The sequence below is a fragment of the Ylistrum balloti genome, unplaced genomic scaffold, assembly GCF_031769215.1.
Source record: "Ylistrum balloti isolate Yb309-2 unplaced genomic scaffold, AGI_CSIRO_Ybal_v1 Utg370346, whole genome shotgun sequence".
Taxonomy (NCBI): Eukaryota; Metazoa; Mollusca; class Bivalvia; order Pectinida; family Pectinidae; genus Ylistrum; species Ylistrum balloti.
In genome coordinates this window covers 18,052-41,710 of record NW_026782248.1, presented here as the reverse complement: position 1 = coordinate 41,710, position 23,659 = coordinate 18,052, and the positions used below count along the sequence as shown (strand labels likewise).

The window sequence follows — 23,659 nt, the reverse complement described above, 5'->3', positions numbered from 1 at the left end:
AATCAACAAATGACGAAAAGCAAGCTGAGAAATGCTTTTATCGAAAATATACAATGATATATACCTACATGGTGTTTACACTTGTTTTATAATATGTTCAATCTTATATTTTAACATTCAGTTCATGTATATCTCATTCTTGAAATTCTTCTTGAAGTGCAATGTATTTACGTAAACTGGTTCACTATTCCTGATAAGGCATGGTAGTTATTAGTGCTGTCCTCTGTAACCGGAAACTCTACTCTTAATCATATTAAACAACTGTTTTATTGACATATCCCGTCATCAATTCTGTCGGCTAGTATTGTGATTCCGTCATGTCATGAAGCAAGGCAGACACAAGATTCCAGGAGTTGAATTTTTTGTTTTTAGAGCGAGAGAAAGAAAATGAGAGATAAAGAGAAGAAAGGACAGAAAAGTAAAGAATGGAATTATTTATTATGCACAAGATAAAAATATTCTGATGAAAATCTTTCTTACATACGTACATGTTTATTGTATAAATAAAAAAACAAATGGGTCCTTCTAAAAGCAAATGGAATCAAGAACGCATCTAACAGACTCAAAATGTAAAACAAATATTCCACTTTCTCACAATCATGATCAAAGTGCATGAACAATGGCTTCATTTTCAGTTTTAAGGTGGACACAAACACGACTATCAATAAGACCTATAAATATGCGTTAGTTGTTAAAATGTGTTGGTTTATGATAAGCTAAAGCCATTCTAATTTCTACCCATTGTGAACGGAAGTGCCTCCATTCATCTTTCAAATTCAAACATTTTTTATCTTTCATCTTTTAGCTTCGAAAACGTATATTAGCAAAATTTTAATCTTCCATATCCCTTTTGTTCTCAAAAAATAATTATTAACTAACTGGGTTGTATGGGTACCTTACATTACATTTGAAATATGTTCATGCAAAAGATTTTTAATGGAATCAAAGACGCATATGTTGATTTTTTGTTTAAACTCATAACTATAAAAAAACAAAAAATACACTACCACTATAATTTTTATTCTGTATTTGTTTATTGTGCCTGTTGGGTATAGTAAAGAATGTTGTCGTTAGTATATTGAATGTTTCACTTGTTTGACTAACCTACTCCAAATTTTAACATATCATTCCAAAATGATCATTACAGTTTTGTGTGATTTATTTGCTCAAATACCATTGTGTCCATATTTTTCAACGATTTTGTGCCATTTTCCATCTGTTGTATATATAGCCTACGTAACCAGATCAGTTTTTTAAGTGCAAATAAAAGATATTGTGCTTAAATTTAAGCTTCCCCCCCTCCCCCTTCGTTCACGATAATTCTTCATGATGACACCTGTCAGATATTTTATCTAATTTACATTGCCAAACAAAAAACAAAAACAAAACAAAAACGAGTTTTAAAAGGTTCTGTATTTAGTTTTCTGATAGCGGATTCGTCTGAATTTCTTACGAATATGCAAAGGTGATTGCATATGAGAAGGGACTTTAAAATGTGTATTCTTCCAAATCATTAGACATTTTTTTCATCATATTTTAGTTTGACAATTTGGTTTATTTAGTTATACCCCACTAAATATTCCACTCTAAAGAATATGTATCATAGCTATATTTCACTGCCGTTCCAAACAACTCATATTTTGCCTTGATTTACTTTTAGACCAAGACATTTTGCAATTTTCCAATGCATCAAATGACTCTGTAACGATATCTTCCACCATCTAAAATAACTGACGCATCATCTGAGTACTATGGTAATGGAGTAAGAACATTATCTTGGTTTATCCCATTTATATTTTAATACCAATATTGAAAATCAAGTAAAGAATTCAAATAAACTGCCTTGATTTGTCTTTCTTGGGCATACGTATACAATTAATAATTTACCATTAAAGAATCCATAAAAATACCATATAATTACTTAAATTACACCAAAAACATTTTAAAAATCAGAAGTGAAATCATCTGATCATTATTTATATTTCTGAAAGTATAAGAAGATATATCAATTTGAAATTACCCATTCTATCAATAAATATTGTGTCTAATTAGGTTTTGGAATATTACCACTATTGCTATCTAGGAAAGTGTCAAGATTTATATGTTCAATATTACTGTCACTTGAATGCAATATAATGTCTATAAAATTCTCTAAATATTTGAAATATATGACCATTGAATAAAAATTGCAGACCAGCTACTTTTGTCCATTTTCATTTACAAATACAGTATATATTTCAGACAATGACCTTCTTTTCTCTACTCTTCCCAGTTTGGTCATGCGCCTCTTAACTGAGGAAGTCCGAAACCCAAATGTATACACTTCTAGACGTTCTTCATTCAAGGATGATCAAGACGGTTATGTTTTTATAAACAGGATAACTTGAGTAAGTTTGGACAATTTTAGATGGGATTAAATATGCAGTGAAGCCTAACATTAATACAATTTCTGAAGAGTTCGACAATGGGACCGAATCGATCTTACAGAGTTATAGCCCTTGGCAATTTTATTATCATTGGACCTTGTGAACATAGCTGGGGTAAACATGAATGGATATTGATTAAACTGGATATGTTGTGAACGTATTTCAATATGATTTTGCAGATTTATGTTTGAAATTAAGCCAGTTTGAATAGAAACTTCACAACGTGATGGCCCACTGGAAAAATCGTTTTTTAATGAAATATGATAGATGTACATATAGGGCACTCTGTCGCAATAAACACAAAAATTGTGAGAACATCACAAAACAAGACTATTAAATGACAAATCATGTCAGAAATTGTAGGTAAATCATGTATAGATATACCTTAAGCAGTGCAATGTAAGACATTAATTTCAGCAACTTTTCAGAAAATTTTTAATCAGTACAAACGGTGTTAACAGATTAGAGCCCTTTCTAAAGAACGTACACTGTGCAATAATGTAAGTTCAGTCAAGGTATGTCTGATGAACGTTTAGTACCGCCATTGTCCTGTTGTTTCGTTAAATTGCTCATTTTAGTCCTTGCGAAAGCAAACGCTATAGAAAAAGGACATCCACGGATGATAGGACCAACTAATTGCCAATTTAAGATTCCTACAGAGGAAGGCTGTCGCTGGTCAACACGACATACTATCCTATCACACTATAATGTTATCAAACTAACTGGTATTTACCTTCATCCAGTGATCATTTAAGGTCATTAGGGAAACCAACCGGTGAAAGACACAACGATCTAAAACGTAAATAACATCAAACAAACTTAGAGGTAAAAGATAAAGGCTAAAAGTTTTAAAATGTTATTTTATCACAAAAGATTAAAATGGTAAGTCGTATTCTATAATGTAAACCAACATCTTTCAGATAACATAGAATTTATAAATCTAAATAGTTTCAAAAAGGGTATGTAGACTTGTAACGTGAAGGTCAATGCAGTCTAATAAAAATGTGTAACGGTGAATGGCTCGCCACATTCTATACACCGTGGATTATCTCCGCCTTTCAACATTGCATATTCATGTGATTTTATTCAACGATTCTCGAAGTTTTAACATTGAGAAAGGTTTATTTGTTTTTGGAAGAGAATTTCAACTTAGTTTTTTCTCTAGAAGTCAAATTTTAAAAAAATTGCAGATGACGTTTTGAGAAAAGCAGTTCCTAATGCATTTGCAATATCATATTTCGATGTGGCTAATTTTCCATTTGTTTTTGGATGTCCTGTTTGTTTGAATAATGTTTCCCTCTGGTTTGTTTGATAGTATCCTATGCTTTTATGGTGGATGTATTGAATGCAGGTCACGCACACAGCGGTAAGAAGTTTAAAAGATAGATCCTTTATCTCTTAGTAATATTTGAAGTTTACTCATGTAGTTCGAGGATAAAAACTAAAGCCAAACGTGAAGGCGAGTTAAACGATCATTAATAAAAGCGAGGATTAAGTTTGTTGATACATGTGTACTCCGTAATATAATCGCGATAAAGAAATTTTAAGTAGGAATTGCGCTACCGAGGTATATTTGTATATATCAAAACATCTGCATATTTTTACATCAATTTGGTTAAATGGTAATGATGTTTGCGATAGGGTTTGATAGGAGAGAGTGATGAGTGAGTGTAAACGAATGAATATGAGTACAGGCTCAGGCATCATTACAACTCTACGAAGGCTGCAGAAAACCAGTCAGGTGGTAACCGACGTTTATTTTACAGTTATTTAAGGATATAAAGAGAGCCTGATCTATACAGGTAAGTCGTCGGATAATGTTACAATGTTACATTTTAATATTGCTCATACAAAAGTACAAAAAAAAGTTTGATGAATACACGCCGCAGCTCTAACATTATACAAAAGACACAAACGTAAACAACACTTTACTTAAATAAGAAGTGAGTTACAGTAAACCAAACGATGAATTAACCAGGACTCATCAGTGATGCTAGATCTCATTTACTATGTAACGTTTTCTTGATTGACCTACATTGTATATTCAAGCGATTGGTGTCCTGGGGGAAACAGAAAACGCGTTTCTTTACAGATCAACCTTTATTGTATATGTTTCATGTGTTTGTTAATGCCATGTATTTACAGACTGGTACTTGTGATTTTGTTGTATGCAAGATGTTAGTTGAGAGATTATGATTGAGATCAGATTTGTGCAAAATTAGAATCATAATTCAATTCAATAGAGCGAAACAAAGATTAATACGACGATTACTGAAACAAATGCATGTATGATAAAGCCGGGTGTTCCTGGAGTGAATTTTTGGCTGGACATAATACTTTAACATAGACCAATCTGTTAATCATTTTGAGTATCAAATCAAAATTTTGAAACAAATTAGAACACAAAGCATCTGAGAAGTAACCATTGACCTAAGGATCAGACGCCAGCTAACCATTCATTTGTTTTACAAAATTCTATTCACATGTGTGCCTTTTGTACAGTCTTCAAGCTTGCATGTTTAGTGTGGCTATTAATCCCAGAGTTTTGCCGTGATGTTTTAATTAATTAATTAATTAATACTTTTATTATGTCATAAAGGCACGATCTGCTTTTTCATTGCCTGGTATTCCCATGTGCTAAGGAACCCAGCAATACAAAAGTTACAGGCAAGTTCATTATATAGTATTAATTTATTACGAATGAAGATATTTTCGACAGAAAGAGAGTCTGAATGGATAACAGCTCTTATTACTCTGAATATATTCAAGGGCGAGGTAGATAAAACATCGTAACAAATTCTTCAATAAAAGCCCTTGAAACTCTAGCACTCAGCTGTAAGTGAAATAGTTATACAGTGATACACTTGAATAGCTGTTCCGATTGCAACCTGTAACATACATCACATATGCCTTTATGACATAATAAAAGTATAAAAGTCTACATTAAATATTAAGTATATAACAATATATTCCGTCAGCACCGTTAATTTCCCAACAGGCTTTGCTTCAGGGTGATTGATATGTTAAGATAGATATAACACATCAGCTGTTAACAGTTTCCCATCACAACGAATTTCGTGTTTCCATATATTAGATAATTTAAGAAAAACGTTAAGGACAAGTGTATATTCTTAACCGTGCAACTATTTGTATGAATTAAAACATCACAGCAAACCTCTGGGACTAAATGTCCACACAAAACCTGCAAGCTTGAAGATTGTACCAAAGGCACACATGTGAATAACATTTTGTATAACATATAAATGGTTAGCTGGCGTCTGATCCTAAAGTCAATGGTTACTTCTCAGAGGATTTGTGTTCTAATTTGTTTCAAAATGATTAACAGTTTGGTCTATGTGAAGGTATTATGTCCAGCCAAAAATTCACTCCAATAAAACCCGGCTTTATCATACATGCATTTGTTCCAGTAATTGCCGTGTTAATCTTCCTTTCGCTCTAGTTTTCTTAATACGAGTTTGAATTATGATTCTAATTTTGCACAAATCTGATCCCAATCATTATCTCTCAACTAACATCTACCATATATCAAAATCACAAGTACCAGTCTGTAAATACACTCCTTCTATAAACAAAGTTCGTAACATGTGAAAAAAAAATCGTGCCAGTTAATCGTGCGAGATATCTCGCTGGAAGTTATCTGAATCGATAGATAGATTCATTATACATGTATATCGTGCTCTACAACTGTCGCGAGACTTCGTCGGACACTCTTAAATTGTCAGATTGCAGTTTGTCGACTACTCATTTGATAGGGAAATCAGATAACGGTATGAATTAGCATAAAAACATCTGTACATGACATGTAAACTGAGCCCAAGCTAGGCCGAACCTTTTCACATATTATTTCACTATAATGACAAGTCCTTGTGGATCCAAGTAATGCTAAACAGAAAGCACCATTTTAATATATATCTTTGGTGTATCCGAACGTTTGGACATAAACTTTCTCACCTGGGCGGACACTCAACTCAAAGCCAAACAAATCAAGAAGGACAAGGTGTTCGTGGGGAAAGAGGACAAAGGTAAAGATATCTCGTTAACTAGTTTGACGCCTCTCTGAGGGTATTTGATGCTACATGTACTTTTACGCTGTAACTATCACTATATAAGGAGAGAATGTACTTTTCTTATAAAATTTCAAATACGTTCACTAAATACAGATTCACAGAAGAGAAACCCTTCTCATAAAAGCTGCACAATAATTTGGATTGTAATAAATATTTCTAACTAAAAAAATAATAAATTCCTTTCTATTATACACAACATTTAGAGAAAAATTTAAAGTTTGTAGGATGTTTTACATATCACGTCCCTAAAACGTATATGTGCAACGTTTTGTTCTTATTGAACTTCAAAAATGTTTAAGCAAATAAATTGCCTGAGGTACGCAAGTATCTTAGGGAGCGTCGGTGCATTTCTTTGAACCAAGGAGTTCTTTAAAGAAAAGTTATGGTTATGGTTAAAAAGAAATAAAAGAGTACACTATAAAATTTTGCAGGGACCTGGCAATAAAAAGAAAAAATGAGATTGTAGAAATGGAGAAAACACTTGAAAACTTGAAAATGTATTTGAGTGAAGCAGATAGTTCAAAACTGACTGAACTAGAGAAAGAAATTGAGGATGCTTATGAATACAAAGCAAGGGGGGCTCAAATCAGAGCTAAGGCTAGAAAAAGGAGGAAAAAAAACCACCAAATACTATCTTGGGCTAGAAACAAAAAAGCAGAGTATGAAGAACTTAACTCAATTAAAATACAAAAAATGGGAAAGTAGTTACAAGTCAAACAGAAATACTAGAGTTAGAAAGACAATATTATGAAAACTTGTATAAATCCAAAAGCCTAAATGAAAATGAGATAAAAGAGTACATTCAGCAAACACGCACTAGAAAACTTCTCAACACATCACAAAAAGAAAGATGCGACGGTAAATTAAAACTCGAAGAATATAAAAAAAAGCAGCATTTGAAATGAAATTAAATAAAAGCCCCGGCCTAGATGGATTAACTGTAGAATTTTACAGAACTTTCTGGAATGAGGTTAGTGACATGGTACTTGATTCACTCAATAGTGGTTATGAACATGAAGAAATGTCAACTACACAGAAACAAGGACTCTTGTCTCTGATTTTCAAAAAAGGTGACCCACTATCTTTAGACAATTGGAGGCCTATTACAATTCTTAATGTCGATTATAAAATAGCAGCAAGAGCCATAGCACAAAGACTCAAATCTGATATTATACATTCAGATCAAACTGGTTATATAAAAAATAGAAACATTGGTTTTAATATAAGGCAAATCCAAGATATGATAGAATATACAGAAAAAAATAAGACAAATGGTGCTTTATTATTCCTCGACTTCTCGAAAGCTTTCGATTCAATAGAATGGCCTTTCATGCTAGAAGCCCTAACAAAATTTGGTTTTAATAATTCTTTTATTCGATGGGTAAAAACTCTGTACAAAAATGTCTCTGGTTACATATTAAATAAGGGTTGGTTATCGACAAAAATCAACATTTCACGTGGAATAAGGCAAGGTTGTCACTTGTCGGCTTTGATGTTTGTCATAGCTGTTGAAATTCTTGCAATAAGAATAAGAGAGGACAAATACGTCAGAGGAATACCTATACAATTAAAACACAATATAAAATTTCCCAATTCGCAGATAACACTACGCTATTCCTAAAAACAAATTTTGAAATAAAATTGGCTCTCAACCTAATTAATGAGTATGGTAAATACTCTGGGTTAATGCTAAACAAAAACAAAACTGAAGGAATGTGGTTAGGATCATGGAAAAACAGAGAAGCAGTATATGAAGGAATTCAGTTTTCGAAGTAACCAATTAAATCTTTGGGAATATATTTTGGTACCAATAGGAATCTTTGCGATGAGCTCAACTGGGAAAAAATGGAATAAAAAATTAGTGGAAAGTTGCAACAGTGGAAAAGGAGAAAGCTTACAATAATAGGCAGAATTCAGATTGTGAAATCACTAATCATACCAATAATAACATATAAAGCAGCTAATATACACGAGCCAAATCTTATGATTAAAAGGTTAAAAACTATGATATTTGAATACATATGGGAAGGAAAAAGGGAAAAACTACAACGAGCAGATTTGGTAAGAAAACTTGAAGAGGGAGGCTTAAACATGAGTGACATTGAATCTCACATAGAAATGCTCAGAATTAAATGGGTTAAATGGTTATGAAGGAAGGTTATGAAGGAAACTGGAAGACTCTCCCCAGCAGGGTTTATGGGAAATATGGAAAAAAATGTCTAATTTTCAAAATGAACCTTGATTCTGAAAAAAGTAAAAGAAAGGACAGAAAGAATACCTCAGTTCTATCGCGACATACTAAATGCATGGATAAAACACAGTCAACAACAATTTTTTCCCAACAACACATCACATAATCAGAAAACAAATATCATGGGGAAATCAATTTATTAAATACAAAGGGAAAAGTTTAGTTTACAATAATTGGATAGAAAATGACTTAATAACAGTTGAAGACATTCTTAACCAAGAGAAAAAATATCTGAGGAATTTATATTAACCAAATTGGAAACAAAAACAAACTGGATATCAGAAATAAATAAACTGAAAAGAGCTTTTCCGAAAAGTTGGTTAAACATTCTTGAAGAAGAAGATAGTAGAAAGACGCAAGTGAAAATTGACTGTCCATTTCACTTCTATGACAACATTAAACACAAATATATAAGGCTGCATGAACTGCAAAGTAGAGATATATACGAAACAATACTATCAACAAGGGTAACAGCTAACACCTGAATGGATACATCTTCAGGAAAAAGTAGAATTGTTATAAGTTTTTGAGACGATCCCTCCATAGTCAATGAAAAACAATGTAAATATTTTGAAATGACCCCCTTTGTATACAATGTACTGCGTAGGCTAACTGTAAACAACTTACTCCTATAGCCTTTAATAAAAGCAGATGCAATCTTCTTTGAATGATTACTTACCTGATTATACAATACACATGTGCATATATAGGCTGAAATCCTTCTGTACGCTATATCAAGACGAGAGCATCGTTAATTCCATCAAATATAATCCATATATCCTCGAGCACGTGCGCGTATTTTTGCAATGATAAGCTATCCAGTCTATTCAAATTATGGACTAGCTTAGCCTGGTACACCTTTTACAACCGAACAACTGATACTAATATTTCACTTTGCACTTTAAACCTGTCATTTTATTTAACTATAAACAATATGTGATTTATTATTTTCGAGTAATAAAATACTGATCGAAAAAAAAAAGAATGAATAAAAAGTACGATGATGATATGGCTCGGCGACTAAAACCACAGTAAACTAACAAAAAGAAACCCTGATGTTATGTAAAAACAAAAAGTGTATGTACATGATTATAGACTATATCAACCGTCTAGAGGAAAATAGAGCCAAAATCTGAGTACTAAAAAAAAGAACAGTTATGGTAGATGGGACTCGGGTCAAACAGCTGTTAGTACCAACAGCTCACAGGGCCTAAGCTTTATAAGGTATCCACGATGAGGTGAGTCACCAAGGTTCTCTACAAGAACTTAAATGTTCATTATGAGTTCCCAGAGAAGCATCATAGCGACCAGGGTCGTAACTTCGAAAGCAAGTTGTTAAAAGAGCCTTGTAAGCTCGCAGGGGTAAAGAAACCTAGAACTACTCCATACCACCAATTGGGGAATGGTTCTGCAGAGAGGTTCAATCAGACTATCCTTGCCACACTTGTAGAGGAAACAAAGTAGATTGGAAGTCGTATGGCCCATCCATGGTTCCTCCACTTCCCCCACTTTCTGATCTTTGGATGGCATCCCAGGTTTGCTGTAGATGGCTTTCTAGGTGTTGCTACAGACAGCAACGCGATGGGAGGTCTCTGACGTCCACAAACTTGGAAAGAAACTTAGAGTATACATACCATGCTGCAGCTAACGAAGTCAATAGAAAAGCTGTAAAAAACAAGGCTAGGTGTAATACGAAGGTTAGGGAGTGTACCATTTAGTTAGGGGGATCAGATGCTGGTCCAAGAGAAACACAAAGTAGCTGACCGGTTGGAGCATGGTCCATATAGGGTGGTAAGCATCATAGATCTATAAGGTGCGAAGTGAGAAGGGAACTGGCCCCCTTCGTACACTGCGCCGGAATATGCCGTTGCCATTTACGACACCGCCCATTGATGAAGTAGAGGAGCAGACGAGTAACAAAGCCCTCACAGCTCCTGTTAGTCGATCCAAAAGGTAAACAAGCCAAGTACCCATACTGTCTCGGATTCGGATTCGAGCAGTACTAGTTCACTTGTAGTGGGCAATATTCCACAGCGACGAAGGCAGAAGTTATCCCCATGTCTGATTTTCCCTCTAAGTGGTCCCAGAGCATAGGAAAAAACATTAGCTCAAGGTCAGTTGACAGAGTTGCTGATGAATTCAGAGCTGCCTCTGCAGTATTCCATAAGGATGATTATGTTTCTGAGCTTGTTGGGGTTCCGGAATCTCCCAGGGGTCCGGAGTGGACAATACGTCCCGTACGCCCCCGGGCAGCTACGGAGAGTGGGTTATGTCACAGCATATGAGTAAGGGACCTATGGTGAATTTTTTGTGTGAGATATTATTCACAAAATTATCTTTTACTTTAAATGTTTCATTCTCGTGTTACGCAGATTGTATGGTTGTGACCACCCGGATCATCCCTAATGTGGGGATAATGCCTGTTAAATTGGTAAGGCCATAGAAGCTGTTGTTATATCAGGGATTACAATCCCAGATTGTCCTGTACAATCTTTTAAACTTGGAGTGGTCACCTAGGTGTCCCTACAGTGCTTATGGTTATATGTATATATTTAGTATATCTGTTTACGTGTATGTATTCTGTTTACGTCTATGTGAAGTAACCGTGCATGAAGTGTTGTTCACGTGACTGTGTGTATGTAGCCGAACTGGTCCGACGTGACATGGACAACAACCTGAACGCAACTCCCCAACTTAACACCTGCACTCGCATTACATTCTTATTACGTTCCCAAACCTGTTTACGTCATATACACAGAACATAAAACAAATACAAAGTTATAAAAAAAATTATTGGAAAGCGGCTGTGTAAATATTGGTGTCTCGATAATCCCTTCGGCCGACGGACGCCAAAGGCGGACAAAAATCCACTCCAAGTTGTTGTATGTAAGATGGTGATTAAAATATCAAAAATGTTTACGTAAATCTAGTTATGACACTGAACATATTTGTGATCGCAAAGGAAACACATGCACGTCACACTCCTGTACCAATTCTGCGTTGTTTAGATTCCGTGGGATGGGGCAGAAATTTAAGTCATTTACTATGAAACGTTTTCTGGATTTACCTACATTGTGAATTCAAGCGGTTGGTGTCCTGGGTGAAATAGAAGACGCGTTTCTTTACAGATCAATCTGTTTTGTATATGTGTCATGTGTTTGTTAATGCCATGTGTTCAGCGAAGGAAAGAAATATTTCAAACTCAGACATATCGCACGACGAAGCAGTGAAGTTGTTTTAGACAAGGAATTATGGCTTTTTAAAATGATTTCTAATGAGTAATCCATTTCAGTAGATCTAAATCACTGTTATATGAATGTCGAATATTGTCCTTAGGTTTTCTAAAAACAAACCCCGTCTCATCCCATAGGGGGAAATGGCTAGTTCCGGCGGAGGCGAAAATAACGGTTGTGATCAGAGGATGACTTCCGACATCTGTAAAACTCAATGGGAGAAATTAGGATCTTGGTTTATTGGACCGTCAGCTGAAAACATAGATGAATTCTGCGGTCTTGCGATAGAAGCAATTCGACAAAATGCCAAACCCAAAAGTTATTTCCAGGAGGATAGTCTGTATATCACGTCCGAAGTGAAAGCATCACCAAATTACAAAAAGGAGATGTCTAAGCTTGAAACAGAATTAAAATCGCTGAACGATACACTGTCGGAGTCAGTTCCATTCGCGAATGTCAGATATCAGGTAGGATGAAATGTTTTTGACATTTTATATTTGTCTTAACAGTAACGATCGCCTTCTTGCTTCAAGCTAGAAGGAATTTCCTTTTAACTTGATCGGTAGAGAGATGAACGAGTTACTCATATCATGTTACATTCTTAATCATCGGCTTATTTTACTCTAGCCGGTGATTATTATGTGTGTTTCAATATACAATACTTTGGAACTAAAGTATGTTTTGACATTAAAATCATATCTATTTCAATTGAAATGATAAATGAAACATTATTCGCAATATTGTCATTAGAAGCATTTTAGAAGATATAAATTAAAAATGCATTATTTACTTTTGGGAGATTGAGAGTGTTTACAACAACGAAAGGCATCATAGGCACCTCACCAGGGCACAGTAGCAAAATACATAACACGCGTATACTATGCTTGAAAAATAATTAAAAAATGTCATGTTTTCAATGTGTATTTTAGGGCCATATGTTGGCTGATACGGTAACAGCAGCAAGATTGGGATTTCTAGCCGCATGGATGACCAATGCGAACAATGCGGGCAAAGAGGGTGGTCCAGTTACAACACAACTTGAAATAGAGGTCGGAAAACAGTTGTGTGACTTGCTTGGCTTTGATAGGAGAAGCAATCCACGGGGGTACATTACCAATGGTGGATCATCTTCCAATATCGAAGCTTTATGGGCATCTAGAAATGTAAAGTTCTTCCCTTTGGCAGTCCAAAAAGCTATTCGGGAAGAACCAACTTTAGCAGATATAAAGGATCTAAGGGTGTATATTCCCAGACTGGATAGAAAACAGAAGTTGATATCCTCCTCTACATGGGATCTTCTGAATCTTAACCTTGATGACATCATATCTTTACCACAAGAAATTAGTCAATTGATCAAAGACGACAACATTGATTTCAGAAAAGTTATCCACAAGTAAGACATTCAGAACCTATTATTAAAGAGACTTGAATATGTTGACTGTTCCACTCATTTTGTCCGACGGAAATACTTCAGGTGACCTAACGACTTAAGACCTTGAGATTTATTTTGAGAATATATTACTAAAAATCAATTTGAAAAAAAGAAGTTTTGGCCCGTAGGCGATGTCAAGATCTGTGACTTGATGAATCGGGATATAATTGCTTTTATTTCAATATACAAGTCGTGGATGGTCTTTTTTGACAGGCGATCTTAATGCTAGGCATAGGAGAAAAGGTGCAACGCTCCGGTGCATTTATATCTGGCACATGAATACTTGTCCCAACTTAATTTATAGAATAATTTTTTTTCTCTAATCGAATTTGACATGAAAACCCTTCTGAAATCTATAACTTCAAATATATGTGACTTAATGTCATGGCATTTATATCTAACACATGAAAACATGTCGCCACTGATGACTGAATTGATAAAAATACAATATTTTCTCTGATGGAATATGTCAGGAAAACCCTACTCTGAAACCAGTTACCTAAATCATATGTGACGTACTTATATGTGAGCTGTCCTGGAATAAATCTTCAATACAAAACATACCACCTGAATATAATTTGCAAATAGTTCGTTCCCTAAAAAAAGAACAAAATCCGTAAATTTAATAATATTAATAAATAAATAATATTTTATTGGGTTTATTTTTATTTTGAGAACCGTTGGAAAAATTATACGGAACCGGTATGGACATGCGCATCTAAAAAAAATTATACTTTACAAACGATACGCTTGCAGCATTCGAACATGGACATGCGCATCTAAAAAAAATATACTTTACAAACGATACGCTTGCAGCATTCGAACAGTTCAGATTCCAAGCTGAAAACGTATGAAAAACTATTCACATAATCTGCAATTGTTTAATATTATTATTAATCGATAATACAATTCAATGACTGCTACAAGAAGTGCCACATTTAGCCATTCTTTCAGTAATACTTTTACAGTGCTGATGTGTAAACATCAGTCATTGACCAAATTCATAAGGTTTTGATCATTTTGTCCATTAACATAAATTAATTAAACTAAATTTTACAGAACATTTAAAAAAGATTATCTAGACTATAACATTCGATTGATAAGACACTTAAGAATACATTTTTAACTATTTGGTTAATCCTGACTTTGTTTCTTGCATCTGGCATAGAATAAATACCATATCTTTATACAGTTGACATTTATTGAATCTCTTTCAGTACATTATTGACTTAACACTGACAGACCACATAATAGCATCAATGCTTTACTCATTTACTTACCATTTAGATAATATTTCACTCTTTGCTGTCTTTCCTGGTTTCGTCAAGTGTTATGTAAATAATAATCAATTTCGTTATGTCTTTAATGAAGCGCACATATCCACATAAGACTTGTCATGAATATCCTTTCAACTCACCTTGTATATGTTAGTTTCATTTATTTTAATATGTCATAGATACTATAAGTTTATGTATTGGTTATGTATAAACGTTCACTGTTCTTAAAATCTTTATCTACTTTAAGGTACTCTATCGAGCACAACGGATTTGTCGAATTTTATCGAATGCACGGGTTGACAATCGAACCAGTGGTTATGACTTCCGCTGCCAAACACTTTACCTGGGAGAAGGCTGCAACCATTTTGGGGATCGGAGGACGCAATTTAATATGTGTCCCTTTCGATCATTCTGCAAGGACAGATGTTGTGGGTGAGTGATGTCATTGGAGTAATACAAACGGTATTAAATACAGTCGTATTGTTCCCGGCATCATATATTGAATTCTAACCTGAAATGCCAACTTTTCATTCCTGTTATCGCTAACTATGTTTCAATACCTGATGTCATATGTATAGGCATATATAAAGCTATAATTTTTATGTAAATCATCCATGTGTACTTATTTTGTGTATTTGATTTGTCTCCCTTTTGGAATTTTTTTGTGTTAAGAAAAAGGAGATTTAATGAAGAGCATTGTCCTGAACGACTGTGAGTGATTGTTAGATCCATCACTACCAAGCTGATTCAAATTCCCAATACTGAAGGTCTTTCAAACACCAAAGTAATCTGCAAAGGCGGAATATAACACCAAAGTGTTCTGCAAATTCGGAATACAACACTAAAGTATTCTACAAGGACGAAATATTTGTTTGTTGTAGTTGTATTCACTGTTTGGTTATACGATATATACTTGTATTTGTTATATTGAAAGGTGCAATTCATCTGTGTTTTCATTTGTTTTTAAATCCGGGGGAAGTTGAAATCGCACTGAAATACTTTTCTCTTCAGCATTGCGCAGACTTCTTGACGGATGTCTATTGAAAAAAGTCCCGGTTATTGCCATTGTTTGTAACATCGGTACAACAGAGCATGGAGCTGTGGATTCAATTGAAGATATTCTTCACTTGAGAGCAGAGTATAGGACCAAGGCAAGAAGTGAAGCATTTCAAAAATAACAAGTGTTAATAATTGATACTAAATATATATGTCAACTATGTTTTAAAGGGTATATCAGTGTACGAATGTTGCTCCTCCTTTCCTTTGGTGTCGTATATCATCGCCACAGCTAGTTATCCAGGGATGCTAAGGTCATTCAAAGGTGCTTTTCTGAAAACAGCATGGCCTCTCTGTTTTGTTCTGATATTTGAAATATCTAAATATCTTCATATTGTACCGCATTTTAACAAACAAAAAATTCACGTGTTACAGGGCCTCAGTTTCTTCCTGCTTGTTGATGGAGCCTGGGGTGGTTATTATACGACCATGATAAGAAAGCCTGAGGAGAAAGACAAGTTGTTGCCAGCCTTTCCTCTGAGTGACTACGTGAGAAAACAATTGTCTTGCTTAAAGGATGTAGACACAGTAACCATTGATCCACACAAAGCGGGATATTGTCCCTATCCGGCAGGATTTCTGTGCTATAGGTAAGATATAAGCTGTAAGTTATTGTTGATGTTTCTACAAATAAATCAATCACCATTATGCTTATGCAGACTTGCAGCAAAATAAAAAAATTCCCGATTATTTTAGATGTTACTGATTCCATGGCAATTAAATTCTTTAGAACGATTCCTCTTGGCTCTTTGTTGTTCTGACAAATTTTTATTAGAAAATTGAAAGACAAAAAGGCCAAAAGGTCAACATTTGCTTTAAGGATTAAACAACTGTATGATACAGTTTAATTAATATCGAGTTATGAATTTGAAATTGTGTTGTTTATTCCTTATGCGTCTTCTCGTCAGTCTTCGAGATTTAAAAACGGTAGACTTTTAGTCCCCGAGATTTGCCATGTACTTCTTGCGATGTTTAGAGCCATCCGAGTTTGAAAGAAGTAAGTAAATTATTTCATCCCTGGACATATCGGAAGTTCCTTTCTATGTACAAGTGCATGTTCAACAAGCGTGTCAGATACCAATATTTACATAGCGAGTGTCGTCGATGAATCAGAAAATGCGTACTCCTCCGGAACACCTAGTTTATTCTTTGTACTTTTACAGGTGTAACCGTGTACATCTTTCTTTTCTTCATGTTTTGCCTATGTTTTATTGAATTTGAGTGAGAATGATAATTATGATGGCATATTTATAATTTCTTGTTTCTTATATAACATGTTAATGTTTCACTAACCGAACCAATTCAGTTTTGGAAAATGTTTTTCAATGAGGCCTCTGTCCTGTATTTTAAACCCACCATCAAAAAGGGGGACGTAATAGTTCGAAATAAAGAGTTTAGAATAGACATATAACTTGAAATAATGACTTATTGTGTCTAACTAAAGGAATGGACAAATGAAGTCTTTTCTGGCCTTTTCCACTGATATGCTGAACAGTACTGGTTACGTAACTGTCAATTGTTTAGGACTGGAGACATCAAAACCAGGAGCAGCGGCGGCAGGAGTGTACCTAGCACACAAGGTAATATCACCGTTAATGATGCCTGAAATGGTGCAATTTCAAAACAACTATCCCATGGTTAAATTATAGTCATAGGTGGAGGTAGTGTGATAAATTATGGTAATAACATTCCAGAAAAACAATTCCTTGAGCGTGTGGTCACATTTTGTATCTTTTAAAACAATTTCTTTAATTATATTTTACCTCCGTCTAGACTTAAGAGGATAGATTCACTTCAGTCTTCAGAAATAGTAAAGCCTTAAGAATCTATATACAACATTAACGGCTTTGTCTTATTGTCTCATTCTACAATCTGTAATATTCAACCCTGAAGGTGATCGGTCTACACAGTTCTGGCTATGGACGAATCCTTGGACAGTCAATCCTTGGAGCCAAACTGTTCTACTGCGCATGGCTAACAGCAGCCAAACCTGATGACGAGTTTGTCTGCGTTCCTTTGGTTCCGATCCCTGAAGCGTATGATGAGGAATCCACGATGCAATTTATCCGTGAAAAAATTCTACTTTCATCTTATGAGGAAATTGTACTGGTTTGTAATTAACTAAACTTTAAAATTACCATGCGTATTGCGAACTAGACATTAGAAGGGGCATATTTTTAAACAAAGACTGGGAGAAGGGAGACAAATAACATATTTCATCGAGAAATATTCTCAGTTAATACTTGATTTTGGTTTAATGTTACTTAACGTCCCAATAAAACCCGGGGTCATTTAAAGACGTGTCTGGTTCGGATGGTGGAGGAAAGTAGGAGATTCCGGACGGACAATAAACACTGATCCAAACTAATACAATAAACAACACGATACAATTAAAACCCCTTATGAGCACTTATTACATTTATATTTGAATTCTTGGGTTAGTACACCTTGTCGTTTATATATAGACATGTTTTGGGTACAAATGTATTCCCTTAGATTTTAACAGCTTCGTACTTCGCATCATAACGTATCATAAAACATGATGTAATGTATCACACAATATGATGTAATTTATCACTAAACATGATGTAACGTATCACAAAACATGATGTAACGTATCACAAAACATGACGTAACGTATCACAAAACATGACGTAACGTATCATAAAACATGACGTAACGTATCACAAAACATGATGTAATTTATCACAAAACATGATGTAACGTATCACAAAACATGACGTAACGTTTCACACAACATATTGTAACACAAAGTTTCACAAAACATGATGTAATGTATCACACAATATGATGTAATTTATCACAAAACATGATGTAACGTATCACAAAACATGATGTAACGTATCACAAAACATGACGTAACGTATCATAAAACATGATGTAACGTTTCACACAACATATTGTAACACAAAGTTTCACAAAACATGATGTAATGTATCACAAAACATGATGTAACGTATCACAAAACATGATGTAACGTATCACAAAACATGACGTAACGTATCATAAAACATGATATTAGCATCAGAAAACATGATGTATCGTATCCCAAACTATGATGTAACGTTGATAATGGAATCGAATCGAGATTGCTGCCTAAATCAGATAACGTTGTAAAATAAACTATATCTAAAACAACAGTCTTTATTCCTTGTATTTATCTTTTTTTAACAGAAACAAAATAAACAAATTATTGTTTTTCATGCCAGGATACTGAGGTGATGGATTTCCTTTCGGAGATAGGTCCTGATTTGCCAATCAATGCCTTCGCCGTTAATGTCAAGAACAACACGTGTGTCGTCAAATGTAACCGTCTAAATATGACCGTATTCAACAGACTGTCACACACAGATCCCAAACAAAGAAGTGTTTGTGATGTACCGATGTTCCTGACAAAATCAAGTCTTTCCCAAAAAGAATGTGGCATTATGCTAGAAAACATCAAGGAACATCTTGGGGTAATGTGTGGGCTTTTTCTGTTTTGTGATTAGAGGAATACGTCCCGTAACTTTGGCAAATAATCAACATAGCCTGACTCATTTCATAGTAATTACATGAAAAACGATTTCGTTGTTTTGATTTACAATGCTTGCATTTTTAGAATAAGAAGGCGGTGAAATCCTATGGATCGATATCATCTATTTCTATTTTTGTGTAAACCAGCTTGAAGTAATTTTTTATATCTGAAAACATATATTGGCTTATAGGTATCAAAAGAATCAGGTGACGAACTTGTCTTCCTAAAGAACACGGTTATGAACCCCTGGACGGCGGCTGACCAGGCAATTCAGATGCTGGTGCGGCATTTCCGACAAGTGGTCACTCAATGCATCGCAGAGGTAATGGACATACCGATTTCTATTTATTTTACGACTATTGCGAAAGTTATTTCAACTTGTAAAAGAACGCAAAGAACGATTACAGACATACATATATTTGATATCGTCTCGTATACATCATGACGTCATAAATTTGGACAGGTATTAAATTTGCATATATTATGTTTCAGATTGAGCAACCTGAGTGAAAGGAATCGACTTAAATAACTCTTCATGTACGAGACTGCCTTAGATATTTTTGTCTTTTCTCGATAATCTAGATTATATACATTAATTGAAATTTAAACATGAACAGGAATGAATTTCTTTTAGCTCACTTGATCCAAAGCACCGATTATCTTGTGCCATAGCGCGGCGCCATTCTTTTATTTGTCTATCCATTAACATTTTTTTTTCTAAACATCGCTACTATCCATGAACGACTGAGTGGATATTTGCCCAACTAGAAAGATTTTTAGAGGCAGGACATAATTTTGTATCAAAGGTCGGACAAAAAAAGGAGACATTTAGTATTCTTAATTTGTCTTTCTTAGGAATGACGGGTTTTTGTCGAAATTTTGAATGAGATATTAGTTGGTAAACGCGGCATTAATTTAGTATAAACAGTGAACATTGACCCCTTTGGATCTAACACGCGGGGCCAAAAAGAAAAATACATCAAATTCTTTAAAATTCTTATTCTGTACAAAATAATGAAATGTGTCCAAATTTGGTCTAAAGGTTCCTTCTGGCGAATGGGAATTTGGTAGGTCTCGGCTCCCAAGCTGGCAGAGGGATAGGTCTCCATAGGGAAAATATAACAAAATTATTCCCCTTTGGTAGGAATACCTGGATTCGTCTTTAGCGTCTTTAGGTGTACAAGAGCAAACTTTTTATAAACGATGGGTCTTGACCCCTTTGGGTGAAAGGGCGGACCTAATACGGTAAAAAGAAAACTTTCTGTGAAATCCCTCTTCTCCAGGAATGCCTAAATGCAGTTCGACTTTGCTTTGAAGCATCGTGTGGTGGAGGACAATCAGTTTTGTATAAATAGTTGGCCTCTGTTCCGAAGGTCTTAATGGTAGGGCCCAAAATTGGATATCTAGCATTTTCTTACAAATCCTTCTTGATTTTGACCAAAAATGTTGTCAGAAGCATCCTTGGGTGAAAGGATTCGATTTTTATAAACCTATTGGTCTAATGCATCAGTGAATTAAGGGATTTAATTCTGTGTAAATTATCGGTCTGAACACCACGGGGTTAATGTGTGGGACAAAATAGGGGAAATAGAGAAGTCATACTAAAATCATTCTTCTTTTATAGGAATGTCAGAATTCGCCCCAGTTTGGTCTGAGAAAAAAAAACCTTTGGTGATTAGGAATCAATTTAGTGCAGGACTTATTCGGGGAAGAAGAAAACAAATCTCTTTAATCCTTCTGCTTGGATTCTGCCAAAATTTAATCTGAAATATACTGTGGTGAAAAACATCAGGCATGTTTGAAAGATGGGGCGCAGCCGCCTGAGGCGGAAAGGCAGTGCCCATTATTAGAAAAGAGCAAATTCTGTAAATGTTTCTTCTGTATGACTGCCATGGTCCTATCTCGCTTTGATCTGAATCCCACTTGGAAATTCAGTTTTTCATAAACTACTGGTCTATAACCCATGGGTAAGGAAGGGTCGATCCAAAAGGCAAATTAGAGCAAAGTTTGCAAATCTCCTTCTCCATTTTCATTTCTTGGCGTGATAATATTGACTTCACGATGGATTCCTGACTGACGAAGTCAATGAAAACGCTCAGTGGTGTATTACACTATTGCCATATGTCATGATATTATACGGGCAAATTCACTGGTCGATTATTTTATTTATCCATTGTCCGTGTTCAATATAATGAAAAACAATGCTCTCTAGCACTTTAAACTAATAATATACCAATTATGAACACGGCCGAATGTAGCTGCAGATTGTGTATTCGTTTATTAATAGTTTATGTATAAAGATTATAAATCTTCGAGAAAGGACGAAAAGCAAAGAAGGTTGAAGAACTAGTTGTTCAAAACTTTCTGGTACTAGTAAATGGTTCAACGTAGAAACACGACTGAATGAATAATTATGATACGGCTGGAATAACAGACTACTAACCTTTGTTATACAAAGCGGCCAATCGTTATAGAAGTGCCATTTCAGAAATTAAAATATTCATTTTATTATGAACATGATAGTAGGTATTTAATTGGAATGGTATCTGATTAGCCAGATTCTCTATTTTTATTGCGGAACAATGTTAAATTTATTATCCAGAAAGACCAAGGTGACATTAAATTATTTGTCATTCAAAATGGTATCATTTTTTGTCGTTCGGGGGAAAGGATAACATTTCGATATCAACACCTTAATAGTCATTAGTATTACATATAAATTATTTGATATCAAGTTTTATTTTTATTTTTTTTCTTGTGAATATGCTAATGAGTCTACAGCAGGTCTTAAGTATACAGCGACTCTAGTTAAGGTCAAACATAGATATCAAACAGATGGAAAGGTCCAAGAACAAAATTATTAACAATAAAATTTCGAAACATATGTTTTCATACATCGATATAGATTATTCAAATATCAGATACATTTGAATGTGGAATAAATAGTTTTTATAATGTGAATTAAAGAGAACTTTTCCAATTTATGTTCGAAAAAAATTCTTATTTATCCCTAGATTAGCAAACATGAAATTTAATCATTATCAAACTTTTCATATATATATATAATTGTATCCAAGATACAAAGTATGAATGTATTGACACCTTGATGCCTTAAAAACAAGATAAATACAAACTCGCTTGTAATGATATGCAAATATTTCCATCCTTGGATTTATACATAGGTCGACCCTATATGTTATCACTCTCATCCTAACCAGTACCCTTGGTTCCGTCCTGTAGTGTTGTTATTAAGAGTTGATCAAGCATGATTCTGAGGCAGAAAATAGAATACGTTTCACTTCTATTGTAAAAGCATAAATAACAACACACTTTACGCATACTCCACACTGTTCCAGTAAATAACAACAAACTTTACACATACTCCACACTGTTCCAGTAAATAACAACAAACATTACACATACTCCACACTGTTCCAGTAAATAACAACACACTTTACACATACTCCACACTGTTCCAGTAAATAACAACACACTTTACACATACTCCACACTGTTCCAGTAAATAACAACACACTTTACACATATTAACACTGTCCCGGTGACTAACAACAAGACTCCACACACACACACACACACACACACACACACACACACACACACACACACGCACACACACACTCTCACAACAATTAAATAATAATGAAAAAACGTTTAATAGAAAATGAAAAGGTAATAAGTAGATCTGAAATTATATATGTTTCAGTCACTCGCAAATGAAAAACTGACTTTTCTAGTCCGTATTAATTACATTTTAAAATAATGTATAGTATCTGATCTAGCGTAGACCGGAAATATCGGATAAAATCTTATTTGCATATCTAAATACCGTATTTAAATATATTTTTAAAAATGTACATAGTGATAGTGACGTTTAAATGTTGTATTTTGAAACAGACACTCCCAAAATCTTCCCTTAGGTGTTTTTCTCATATTGTTTTCCTGAAGTCGTGTATGTTGGTGTAGAGTCATTAGCATACAGGCTGCTGTTCCACTTCAAATTCAATGCAACGAAGAAATGCAACCTATTGAGAGGTGTTCGAATTTAATAAAAGCAACTACGTAGCAATATTTTCGCCAAAAAATAAAAGGAAAAATAAAGCTGAAAAATGTCAAGATTTTGAAGCTAACGAGTTCTGGTAGAGTAGATTTATTCTACATATGTTCAATATACGTTACCTTTCTCATGATACACCATGATATCATTTAAAATTAATTAAAAGCAATTAGTTGAACGGGTACGGAAACCAAATTGGTTATCACCATTTTAAAAATGTAATATCCGACATTGCTTTGCTATCTGATTTCGTTAGGATTCTTAAAATAGTGTATTTTGAAAT

The 23,659-nt window shown here is 34.4% G+C and overlaps 1 protein-coding gene across 1 annotated transcript; it reads left to right on the top strand.

Annotated features, from left to right (window-relative positions):
• Positions 1-10,626: 10,626 nt before the first annotated feature.
• LOC132553726 (L-tyrosine decarboxylase-like) lies at positions 10,627-19,811 on the top strand. Its single transcript, XM_060217999.1, has 13 exons — positions 10,627-10,718; positions 10,909-11,027; positions 11,138-11,196; positions 12,136-12,465; positions 12,928-13,391; positions 14,955-15,139; positions 15,719-15,858; positions 16,139-16,353; positions 17,208-17,343; positions 17,657-17,872; positions 18,994-19,242; positions 19,492-19,623; positions 19,794-19,811. The coding sequence occupies exons 1-13, from the start codon at positions 10,627-10,629 to the stop codon at positions 19,809-19,811; spliced, it is 2,355 nt and encodes a 784-aa protein (XP_060073982.1).
• Positions 19,812-23,659: the final 3,848 nt, after the last annotated feature.